The sequence below is a fragment of the Eretmochelys imbricata genome, chromosome 1 (genome assembly GCF_965152235.1).
Source record: "Eretmochelys imbricata isolate rEreImb1 chromosome 1, rEreImb1.hap1, whole genome shotgun sequence".
NCBI classification, from domain to species: Eukaryota; Metazoa; Chordata; order Testudines; family Cheloniidae; genus Eretmochelys; species Eretmochelys imbricata.
In genome coordinates, this window is record NC_135572.1 from 297,080,789 (window position 1) to 297,094,213 (window position 13,425).

Genomic DNA, 13,425 nt, shown 5'->3' on the forward strand with positions numbered 1-13,425 from the left:
AAGCTTTAGCATTTTCCTCAGGTTTCTGGGTGGGGGCTCCAGTAGGTGGTGCTGGCTCGTTTTAATATTTGAAGCCAGCCCTCGTTGCTGCCAATGACACATGGCAGAAGGGTTACATGAACAAAAGAGGAAAGTGCTCACTGGCATTTTGCACCAGCACTTCTGCCTCTTCTGTAGGTAAATTAGGGAAGTCCCTGCTAATGCGACACTTGGACTCTGAGTTGCAGTTCCAGGAGAACATATGGAGGAGAGGCAGGTTTCCCGATGGGGGAAAAAAAAAATCGACAGAAAAACGACCAGAGGAAAAACTAAGCGGTAGCTGAAGGTTCTACAAGAGAAGTTCTCTTCGGTGATACCATCAAACTAAAGGTTGTTTTTTGGGTACTTTACTATTACCAACAAAGTGTGTGCAATGATCACCTGAAATATACACATTATACAGAGTGAAAAAGGGCCGTGTACACAATTCTTATATTTTACAATCCATTCTATACAGCACATTAAAATTCTCCCCATATACCACCAGACATGCATGCCTGTCTCTCTTTTCTGTTAAATCACCTGTTCATGACAGACTCACAATCCAATTTATATGCAAGAGACTCATTGTAAAGCAATGATGCCTGATGCCCTAAGTGAAGAAAGGATTGGCCCCTTCTTCAAACACATGAATGCACTTCTGCCTTTTACTCCCACTCAGTTCAGCTGGTCTCACAATGACCCATGAGTTCTTATCCAGGGGGGTGGCCTACTTTCTGCTCAGTGACAAAGGAGAACCAGGTGGGTAAAAACCCCACAAGCAGAATGAAGTGGTTATGGATTGGCCAGTTGATCAGGAAAAATGAAATTCCCAGTTCTATTGTGGCATTTCCTTAAGTGTAGCACACTAGACAATTTGTAAGCTCTTGGGGAGAGAGAGACTACTTTTATGTTTGTGCTGCACCTAGTGCAATGGGTCGCTGGGCATGATCAGGACATCTGAGCACTACCATAATAATCATACAACTCTCTACACAGTCTAGGCCATCTGTAAGTATCTGCCAACATAAAGTGACGTTTTTCTCTTGATCAGAACAAATCTGACTTCACAGTGATGTGGCTACTTGTCAGCTACACTGTTTATAAACTGTAGCACAGTTCAACAGATAAGGCCACAAACAGGGAGTAAGGAGACTTGAGATTTATTCTGACTCTGTGGTTCTCACACTGTGTAACACTGGCAACTTACTCCACCTCTCTGTAACTCTGGTTCCCCACTAGTAAAATGGGGATAATGATACTTAGCTATCTGCTTTGAGATCTACAGATTAAGAATGTTATATAAATACTAAGTATTATTATTTTATTACTAAGATTGACATTTCCCTTAATTTAAAATCCTTCTGTGTCAGATATACTGCTACAAGTCTACACAACATTAATCAGATCTAATTTACTGCCAACAGGATGATATTGATCTACAACAAGAGAATGGTCACATTGGTTGGAAATTCGGGTGGCATTTTGGAACAATCACCTAGCACAATGGGGCCTCTATACAATTTATTATTAATTAATTATCATAATCATCTAAATGATACCATACCAAATGCCAAGGACATATTCTCAGCTTTGTTTTTCATGGGTTACTATGATGAATGGCAATTTTGAGAGAACAGGAAGACAAATACTACATTTTTAAAGCATTTCTTATATATATTAAAGCAAAAAATCTATTGTATTAAAATTATTTAAATATTATTTAAATCCATAATACCATGATATAAAAGTAAACCAGTCATTTTGTCACATGAGAACATTTTCGGCATGAAGCTAATTTCATGTTCTTGGAGGCAAAATTTTGCCCTTGATAAAGATACAAAATTAGCACACAAAAAAGTTTCAGACAAATTTTTTAGTCACGAGGATGAAAACTGTGTTCTGTGCAGATGTTATAGCTATTTACATGATAAATACTAATCATCAATACAGAAATTTTACAGCACACTTTTAACTTAAATGTTCAAGTTCAAATTAATCTTCCTTTGACAATGTTTGCCTAATATTTCAGTGTCGTACAATGCTTCCAAAGTCTGAATTTACAATGAACATATTAGACTTTTTTTTTAAAAGCTACATTCCAGACTTTATGCCAGCTTCAGAAAAAAAATATAGTCATGTCTTCTTTATTTTTCAGTATTTTCACACATGTTGCTAGGAAAGGAACAGAAGGAAATTTTCCCCTTCTTCCCCTACAGTAGATTTTTGCACTTCAAGAATAGTTTCCATTCTTCCCATCCCACCAAATACATACAACGTACGCACATGAAAGTTACTGCAATCACAGGGTAACAGAGTACCAGGTTCCAACAGCTGGGATTCTTTATTATTCAGTCAAAAGAATTCTACCCATACTGACTTGCATCATAGGCATCAAAACAAGTATATTTATCTATTTCACAAGGTAGAATCTCTTTCAAAAGATATTCACCACAAACTCTCACGTGACCATTATTGTGTTTACATTACAAGGGGTAAATATAGGTTATTACAACACCATCAGTACTAGTTCTCAGTCAAAACAGGTCCAGCAGTCAAGTATTTATGAATGGCTCCTTCCCCTTTAAGGCACTGAGGCAATTATAAAAAGAAAAGGAGTACTTGTGGCACCTTAGAGACTCACAAATTTATTTGAGCATAAGCTTCCGTGAGCTACAGCTCACTTCATCAGATGCATTCAGTGGAAAATACAGTGGGGAGATTTATATACACAGAGAACATGAAACAATGGGTGTTACCATACACACTGTAACGAGAGTGATCAGGTAAGGTGAGCTATTACCAACAGGAGAGCCGGTGGAGGGGGGTGGGGGGCAGAGAGAGAAACCTTTTGTAGTGATAATCAAGGTGGGCCATTTCTAGCAGTTGACAAGAACGTCTGAGGAACAGCAGAGGGTAGGGGGCGATAAACATGGGGAAATAGTTTTACTTTGTGTAATGACTCATCCACTCCCAGTCTTTATTGAAGCCTAAGTTAATTGTATCCAGTTTGCAAATTATTCCAATCCAGCAGTCTCTCGTTGGAGTCTGTTTCTGAAGTTTTTTTGTTGAAGTATTGCCACTTTTAGGTCTGTAATAGAGTGACCAGAGAGACTGAAGTGTTCTCCAACTGGTTTTTGAGGCAATTATGGAGTTGTCAGTCAGCAAACAAGAATGTCCTGTCTCCAGGGGCAGAAGCACTGTAGGCTGAGGGCTCCTGTCCTCAGCCTCCTTCAAAGACACACCAGCAAGGCCATCTCTCCTCAATACACCACCCCACAAAAAATAATTTTCTGATGTGGCACTACAGTTTTTCTAGCCTGTTTAAATGCCAGAATTTGAACAACTTTATTTTCCCCTTCCTCTGCCACAGTGGGAAATTTTTAACTATAAAGAAAGCAAAGATGGCTTCCTCCTGAAAGGTCAGCCCTGTGCCCAGAGCTGGGAAGCATGGGATCTTTTCTGAGGGTAAGCCATAAGCATCCTTACTCTGGCTCCAACTACCAATCCAGGCAGCTGTCCCTCACATTGAGTCCAAAGGACACAACCAGATACACTTATCCATCTTAAAACGATGACTGCATAGGGAGCAAGTCAGGACTCCCCCAATCTGTTCTATTTGCTTGACAAGGAAAGAAAATACACTCCCGGTCTGTGACGCTAAGGACAAATCAGAAAAAGGGAAGCTTGGCCACCAAATTAGCCTGATGCAAACAAAAGTATTCAAGAAAAGTATGTATCTACGGCCCTACCAAATTTGTGCCCATGAAAAACATGCCACAGACCGTGAAATCTGGTCTTTTGTGTTCTTTTACTCTATCTATACAGATTTCACTGGGGGAGACCAGCGTTTCTCAAATTGGGGGTCCTGATCCAAAAGGGATTTGCAGGAGGGTCACCAGGTTATTTTAGGGGGGTCATGGTATTGCCACCCTTATTTCTGTGCTGCCCTCAGATCTGGGTGTCTGGAGAGCAGCAGCTGTTGGCTGGGCGCCCAGCTCTGAAGGCAGCGCCCTGCCAGCAGCAGGGCAGAAGTAAGGGTGGCAATATCATACCATGCCGTCCTTACTTCTGCGCTGCTGCCTTCAGAGCTGGAGAGTGGCGGCTGCTGACTGAGGGCCCAGCTCTGCAGGAAGCAGTGCAGAAGGAAGGGCGGCGATACCGTACCAGGCCATCCTTACTTCAGCGCTGCTGCTGCTGGTGGCTCTTTACCTTCAGAGCTGGGCTCCCGGCCAGCAGCCGCCGCCCTCCAGCTGCCCAGCTCTGAAGGCAGCGCCCTGCCAGCAGCAGCGCAGAAGAAAGGGTAACAGTACCGCAACCCCCCTACAGTAACCTTGCCACCCCCCACACACAACTCCTTTAGGACCCCTACAATTACACCACTTTGAAATTTCAGATTCCAATAGCTGAAATCATGAAAATTATGATTTTTAAAATCCTATGACCATGAAATTGACCAAAATAGACTGTGAATTTGGTAGGGCCCTATATATATCCCACCACTCATCTCCTCCTCATTTCTCCGCAAAACAGGAAGGACTTTGATATGAAAAATGAGATGAAGAAACAAGAATGTTTCCTTCCTGCAAACTTGTTCCAGACCATGGCTTGCTGAGAAATCACAGCAGTTGGACTTCAAATAGAAAAAGAGGATGTCAAAATACTAGCAGACAAATATTTCCCTCAAGCTTCCACTAAGGAACTGAAGGCAGCCCTTAATTTAACAGTTGAAACCATCATCATTACCACGTAGGAGCAGCCCTTCAAAAGTAGACAGATCGACAGGCAACAGACCAACTTTCCAGATTTCAGGATGAAGGCACATACATCATGGTGTTAAAGGTGGGTGCTACCACATCTGTCCATGTTAAAGACACATTCATACCAGAAGTAGGGGATTTCCCAAGCATGGTGACTGACCGAATGTTCAAAGCAGCTCTCTGGCATGACTACGAGGTGGCATCAGTATTCCACTAAGCTTTCTATGCCTCTACCCTCTTTCTATTCCCAGCGTAGTCACTCTAAAGAAAAAGCATGGTAAATATTGCCCATCAGGAGAGAAAGAACAAAACCATACAGAATGCCAGCATCCTTGTTCATACCTTAAACATATTCATTGCAAAGGGGAATTCTTTAACGAGCATTTTCATTCCAATTAGGCAACAAGGAAGAGCAACAATTGGTAGTTATGTTCCATGCCATCTTTAAGCAGTTTTACAAAAAATACTTCAGAAAACATTTAAAACTACCCTGCCCTTCCATTACATATTTACAAGCCATGGGCACCAAAATGAGCATTTACCTCCCTTGAGCCATATCTGCAACTAGGAACCCCAAACACAACAATATTAATTAAAACCACAACAATATCACTCAATTAAATACGAATCATGAATTGGGTCTTGTAAGTGCTTCACTCTTCAGATTTCACACCCTATACTGGCTGCTGCAAAGATACAATCCAGTGTAAAAAGAAAAGGGAAAATAGTACAGGTACCTCACAATTCAAATTGAGATCACTGCTATAAATGGGAAGAAAGGAAATATGTCATTTCTGAGAGACTTCTAGGTCACTAACATTGTAAAGTTTTCATAAGTATAATAATTTCAAACCCTGCATTAAATAAATTCATGGGGTAACTAACTTAATTACAAGACTGCTCTGAAATTATATTAATATTGTTTTTCTATTTAAAATAATATTTTTCTTCTTAACTAAGATGTGTATTTTGGAGTGACTGTTTCAAGTAATAGATATTTCAGCTGCTCTCAGTATAAGAAATTACTTTTACAATTTAAGGGCATACTATTTTATAACTTCAACAAACAAAAACCCGGGTAGAAGTAGCTTAACAAGTGGCAGTCTGCTTTCACCATCCCCATTTAGAGAAAACAGTTCTGTTTGCTGCTTTGTGTGTTTTGTCTTGTTAGATACACATGAATCTGTTATACTGACCTTCGCTTTTTTCCCTGTAACACATTAAAATTCTCGAAAAAGGTAAGTTGAGAGAGATTGCCTGTTGGTAAACCTACTATAGAGAAGTCTGCAGGCTGGTCTGGCATGCATTGTGTACATGCATCTGTCATGAAAATTTCACAACAAATCACCTGCTTCTTGACATACAGGCTGCACAAAATTCAAATTCCCATGAAATGTCTCTGTCCACGAGGAAGAAAAAAATTTTTTTAAAGGTAATAATTACCAAGATCTCCCTCTCCTCCGCTTGCTTTACTTTTTATCATGATTTTTTTTTTTTTTTAAAGATGGATCAGTTAAAACCTACTGCAAAATAATGGCTTCCTGGTGATCACCTCAAGGTAAAAAGAAGAAAGTAAAAGAAGATATGAACCAATGAAGAGAATGAATTAAAGGCATCAGTGATAACAATGCTATTCTTAGGTGGTGAGAAAACTCAGATCCTTTTCAAGATTGGCCTGCCTCAGTCTCATTAAAATTGAAGCCAAACTGATAAATTAGTCTGAGTATAACATGAATACAGTGTATTCAGCATGACATTGTAAATCTGAACATACCTGAATTGGAGTCAAACTTTGTTTCTGACCTGCAAAGGGAAGCAAAAAGAATTTACATTATAAGAACTGCTTTTAATCACGGAAACTAGTTGACAAGAGGAAAAAACTACTGTATTTAAGAAGTAGGCATAACTCTGTGTTTTAATAATTCACGCATGCAAATCAATTTTAATCCCAAATGCTGCTTTTCATGTTTAATACTTTTATTGGATTTGCACAATGTACAGATATAAAGAAGAGAAATTTTAAAAGAAAAAAAAAACGCACAAGGGAAACCAAACACAGGATGTAAATATAAAAACAGGATTAAGTTATATAACTATGAATTACAGCACATACTTGTAGTTATGAAATACATATTGTTCTAATTCATTTTAATTTTCAAAAAGTCATTAACAGTATTCCATATATTCATGAACGTTTCTAATCTATTTTTGAACCAGATACTATTTCATTAATATCATACGTATTGTATACAACAATCAGTATTTAGTTGGACAACATCTTATGAGGGATTTGTGTGTCTTTAATTTATTCATTCTGCAAATAGAAAAAAATAGTTCTGTTCTCTTTAAACACAAGTTGAATGAATTTTGATGTCTTAGCAAAGATAATGATGTGTGCTAGATGCACAATTATCCTCCTTGTTGTGTACTACAGATTTTCACTCTCTAACAAGGAGTATTGTCTTCTAAGTGCTTAGCACATAGCAAATGAACCTAATAACCTGTACATTTAATAAGAAGGAGAAATAGTCTAGCCCTTGTGGGAACATTATGTTTCAGATATAGGTTAATAATAGTTGTAAATTCAGAAGCCTTTGAAGCTCTCAGTTCAGCTGTGGGAAAACTTAAGTTGGGTAATTATTCTCAAGATGCTGCTGATGTGCTGTCAAGCAGAATTAACCCTACCACTGGGTCTATCTGAACAAGCGGCTATAAGACAGCATTGTCTATATCTATCTCTCAAACCAATTAGCGGGCATGCTCCAGTCAGATGTATATCGTTCAATCAGTTGTATATATGCTCACAGCTGCCACAGCAAGATACAAGAACTGACCAGCAGGAGTCCTGTTAGAGGAAGTTAACTGGCAGAAAGACTTTTTGGGGAAATGCATTTAATCAAGAGAGAAATAAAACATTTGGCTCTTTGAATCTGTGACAGGATGCTGGGATGGCTTTGGAAGTTACAACCTTGCTTTGTGAAAAATAACTAAAGTATAGGAACAAAATATAGATAGACAGACTTTGACATGTCTAAAAACAATGTCAAGATAATCGTAAGGTGAGAACCTATAAGTGTAAATTAATGTTAATCCTCTACGTTCAAGATAATTGGACAAATGTACACAATGTTTATGGAAGTATAGGGGGAAAGCAAGAGAAAGGGAGGGGGTGAGTTAATCAAAAAGGAAACTAGAAATGTACCAGCCTCCCTTTTCCCTTCCCACTTCTCCCCATTTTCTCCCTCTTGCGCAGTTTAAATGAAAACCTCACTCAAAGGATGGAGTGGAGAAGAAAATACAATGATATTTTCTGATACTTACAGCAGAAACACATTCTTATTCATTTTTATCAAGAGCTAACAGAAGCATTAAACAAAGAAAACATGTAATTCATAAACATTCAAAATCAACACAATGGGAAAAGCTGCACAGTTAACACTCTATTTTAGTTCCTTTTTTACACTGGAGTGGAAGGGCCTGCTCTTGCAAACATTTATGCATGTGACTTACAATGGGTATTCCCACAGAATTTCTTTTCATACAAAAGAAAAAAAATACAGAGCAATTCCAAACAAAGAGATTCAGTATATTTTGCTTAAATACTCTCACCAAGTTGCACTGTATCTATTTATGCAGTTTGGTCATACCCATCACCATGTTATTTGAACACCTCAGATGCCTAGACTTACTGAGCATCAATACAATTAATATGAATATGGGATCCAAGATAATAGCAAGGCTTTTCTATGGCTGGCAGGTGCTAGAATCACTATGTGCCCCATACATGGCATATTTTCCAAATAGAGGTGACAGGGCAACTTCTCTTCTTAAAGAGGGCCAGGATCCCAAAAGGCCATAGTGGGACAGCTTCACTGAAGTTCTCTGGTTTCCCACCAGTTTAATTTGGGCAGATTTTGTAGACTGAGGAAATGCGTTCCAAAACCATTTTTATCAAAAACAGACAATCACTTTTCGCTCTCATCAACACCACCTAGACACAGTATAGATCTCATCTCTCTTTAGCTCTATTCAGTGGTTAATTTTGTGGCAATAAACATGCTACTTCATCTGTATTTGTTCTTCTCTCGTGATTGGGCTGCTTCAGGTTTTACTTTTTTCCTTTCGTGAAACAGCTTTTACTGCATGACGTTACACAGCATGGCCACTCCAGTGCTATCTTGATATGTAGTGTCATAAGCTGGAAACAGGACTAGCTTTTTGATTGGGCTGGAGACCTATTATTCACCTTGTCATGTGAAATGTGACACACCGTGAGTTGCTGCAACAACCACCAAGCCAGAAAGTGGGGGGAGGAGGGGTGTTGCCAGGGGTCACTGGGCAATGTAATGAGTACTAAAGCTCTAAATAGTCGTAAATTACAGGACAGCAAACCAGGAAACCGATCTGGGGTAAGAAATGAATAGAACTTAATGTCTAGCAGTTGCTATGAAAGCAAACAGAACACTGGGATGTTGCCATAGAAATCATTTAATAAGAGAACATTATACCACTGTAGAGAGAGCTACAGGGACCAAATCTTAGAGTACTGGGCAAAATTTAGGACACAATATTACAGAAATGGTATCGATTGAAGAATTGAAAAAGGGAAAAAAGGTCAAGAATAATAAAGTGTCTCTGACACTAAAACTAAGCAATGACTTCGAGGAAAGACTGAAAAAGCAATTCTCCAGGAATGGAAGGATTCAAATGTCAAGAAGGAAGATATTTAAGAAGATGTTTTTGTTTCGAATGGTTGAAAGAGGTACGGCTAGAATTTAGGGGTAAAATGCTGGTCCCACTGAAGGCAATAGCAAAGCTTCCAATGCATTCAATGGAACCAGGATTTCATCTTACACCTCAAAGTCATTATATTTCTCCCTTTGCAATACAGCAGATTAACATATCAGAAACTAGGTTCATATGGCCATTAAAACTGTGAACAAGGAAACACCAATAACAGAGATGGTATCAAACAAATTCCCGGAAGTAAGTTCCAAGGACAACTTGTTCTATTAAAAATAAAAATATTCCCTATGACTTTATTACGTTAACATTTCTAAATTACATTAACTAGCAGGAAGGACTTTGTGGTTCTGTTATTTGCTCCAATCTGAGTATGCTGAAAAGCAAGATTTATGACATGGAACCACATACTCACTTTGTAAACTACTTTTAATATTTTTTCCATTGTTTGTTTTTCCTTGAGTGTAATAAGTCTATTGCTTAACTAAAACTCTTGTGATTCTCATTCTTCATCTTTTATCCCTCCTATATATTCCCTTCTCCTTTGCCCTATGGGAATGTTCTGAAAGTAACAGCAGCATTCAGACACACAGGGAGCAGAAGATTATACTGTTGTACACAGGGCCATCCCTAGGGTGGTGCAGGGCTTGGGGTCGAAGTGACGAATCCGTCTCTTCCAAAACTGACCCATCACTTCCTGGACCGACCACGCTGGCCAATTGCACCGGCCTGCTAGGCCCCCAAAAGCGCAAAGCCCGGAGCTGTCGTCCCAATTCGCCATACCCAAGGGATGGCTCCGGTTGTTCATTGATAAAAGTGCCTTTTATCGCAAAGTGCTTTACAATCCATAAACATATAGCATGATGCTGGAATGCAGGGCAAGCAAACAAAACTACTAACACAGAAAAACAAAAAATAGTGAAACTGGAGTATTGGGAAATGTTAGCTAAGGACATTCAGACAAACCCTTTACTCTTACAGAAGGTGCCATGAGATCTATAAATATCCACAGGGAGTGGAGAAAGCCTCTTTTGAGGGTCAAACACAATAAATTGCATGTTAGTCACCTCATCTACTTTGGAAAGATGAAAGGCAAATCAACCTTGAGAGGAACTGAACCTGCGGTTCCAGGACACCTAGGTGATTTAAACCTGATGTTTTGACCCTGAAGCCTCTCTCCCAACAAAACTGAGCAGTGAGAATCACAAAATGATTCTGAAGAAGAGCTCTCTGGAGCTCAAAACCAAGTCTCTCTCACCAACAGAAGTTGGTCCACTAAAAGATATTACCTCACCTACCTCGTCTCTCTCAAAGTGTTTCTATGATGTTGACTGTCATATATTCTTCCAGTATATAACTGAAATGTAACAACAACTGGCCTGTGGCACATATTGCAGACGGACCAGTAGTGGTACAAATACAACTGTGAATATCTGGCATATGAGCATTGATGTGCCATTTGTCAGTGGGGCAGGCTTTTTTGGGATGCGGGGGGGCATTGCCCACAGGTCTTTAATAGAGAATTCCACTAATCTTCTGCAGCAGCTCAGCATTAGCACCATTACTAATTTTTCTTCCTCTGTCCTTCCCTGTCTGAGTCTCTATCAGATTCTTTAACCTTCTTCACAACTGAGTGAGAGATTTGTTTTACTTGGAATTAAATGAACACAGGGAACAGATACTATAAAGCTCACTGCCTCCTTGAATAGCATCTGCGGCAGCCTCCTTAGTTCCTATCTTTACAACAGCTCTTTTCCTTGTAATAGTTACAAGAGGGAGGGAGAGAGCATTGACCCCTTTCAGTTTGTCAGTACTTTTTCCTCGGACTCATATTTTAAATGGATACCAGGCTATCTTTTTGCTTTCCCCAATAATACCAGGTATAGCTTTGGCTGGAGAAATATTAGCAATTTCATACCACTCAAAACGGAGCTTTGGTTGATCAAGAAGTTGGAAGTTTGGAGTTGGAAACATAAATAGTAACTATGGGCCAGCTTTCTTCACTTATTACTTTCTACTTTTTCATAGGGTTGTGTGAATAAACTTTGCTCCAGACTGTCTATGGCCGTGGAGACACAGATGTAAAACATGCATACGAGCAGTCTGACAAATTGTAGTCAAACTGATGTCCTGATCACTGCTGGCAGAATGAAATAAAATCTCTAATCATTCTTCCCATTTTCTCCCAAATACAGATAATACTAAGATAAGTAGTATTATCAGCAGCCTCATCCTCTTTCCAAGCATAGACAGTGTCTCAACCAAAAATGCTCACAAAACCCTATTTATGCACCAAGCCCCAACCAACAAGACAAGTTTCCAAAAAGAAAGAAGGAAAAAAACCATCATGGATTGAAAACTAATACCTGGTGTAATTATCCATCGAGGGATTTATACAACCCCATTATTGTGGTATCTAAGCACCTTCCAAGTATTTAAAAAAGAAAAAAAAAAATCTCTTCCCTTCTCAGCCTGTAAGAGAAACAGCTTCACTAACTGTATGTAGGATGTTATTGTGTGTGTTTGTGTTCAACTGCTGAACTGAAAAGAACAGTTTTAACTCAACTGTGGTCAACAGAGTGACTCCAGAATGATTTCCCCACAATGTTTATATTAATGTTATTGTAGACAACATATGTGAATTTTCTGCAGCTTGTTATGTAGTTCAATACCTATTCACTGTGCCCAATTATCTGTCAGGCTAGATACAGTAAATATGACTAAACTTAACATAGAGTAACCAGGACTGACTGAAGAGTCTAGTTCTTCCAGTCAGGGCTGATGTGTAGTCAATCCAAGATGGCATGCATTTTAAAACACAGGAAACAGGATACAAACTTGACATTTCTAAGCATGTAAAGCTAAATTTTGCCCTCACACACACATGAAACTCCCACTGAAGTCCATGGGTACTACACATGGGTAACTCAGGACAGAATGTGGTCATTAGTATCCATAGAAATCTTGGCATTTATTACACCTTACCCTTAAACATTTTAAATAGGGGCTTGCACCTCAGTAGTGACTGATAATGGTGAAACTAAACAATTTCAGAAGTTTGATTGGATGACTTCTGAAATATTAATCAACTCGTATTGGGGGTGAGGGAGGAGGAAGAGTGTCTCTCTTCTCTTACTTTGTCCTTTATGGTGCTTCGCATTCTTCTACCACCTTCTTCCAGCTCCAGGCATATCCTTCCCGTTCTGGAAGTCCTACCCTCTCCAAATTCCTCTACCCAACAGACTATACGATTCCCGAATTCCCTGTATCCTCCCCAGAAAACACTCTACTGTTGGTGATGTTCCATCAAGGGAATGTACAAAGGGAGAAGTCTCAGATTTAGTGCTCTCCTAGATTGTGGCTGACATTCTAATTATATGTGCTCCTGGACTAGCCGAGGATGTCTTAGCATCCATGAAATTTATAGGCAGCAGTCAGCCTGGTAGTTTGCCAGAGTTACAGAAAAACAATTGTTAAAGTTGGTCTTGGTATATGGCTCGTCAGGAATCAGAGAAAAGTGGACATCTACTGTTAGTTTTCTAAACTGGTTCGCCCATCCCTAAGACAGATATGAAAATGTTACAGGAATTGGATGTTTGCATGTCTATTAGCAAACATACATATACTTGTTGCTCACATTTTAAAGGTATCTAAACTAATACTTATGAGGTTTGCCAAGAGGTTGGCAAATTAAGAATTTAAAGTTACCCATGCACTTATTACAAATTCTACATATTTGTATTTACTCTAGTTACTGGAGCTCCTATAAGCCACTCTTGTCAAACAAAAACAGTGAATCAAGCCTTTTCCCATTAGCTCTGTAGCTACATCCAAGGGAGACAGTACTCACATGCTAGAGATCAAGGCTGGGAATAGGGGTGCTGAAGCAGCTGCCGGCATCAAT

The 13,425-nt window shown here is 39.3% G+C and overlaps 1 protein-coding gene across 5 annotated transcripts in view; it reads right to left on the reverse strand.

Moving 5' to 3' along the window:
• MSRB3 (methionine sulfoxide reductase B3) overlaps positions 1–13,425 on the reverse strand; it is a 147,214-nt gene that overhangs the window by 63,388 nt on the left and 70,401 nt on the right. For all 5 annotated transcript variants that reach the window (XM_077833359.1, XM_077833374.1, XM_077833351.1 and 2 more), the window contains one exon: positions 6,553–6,581. In XM_077833359.1, coding sequence (XP_077689485.1) covers positions 6,553–6,581 — 29 coding nt within the window. The remainder of the gene's footprint in view (positions 1–6,552; positions 6,582–13,425) is intronic.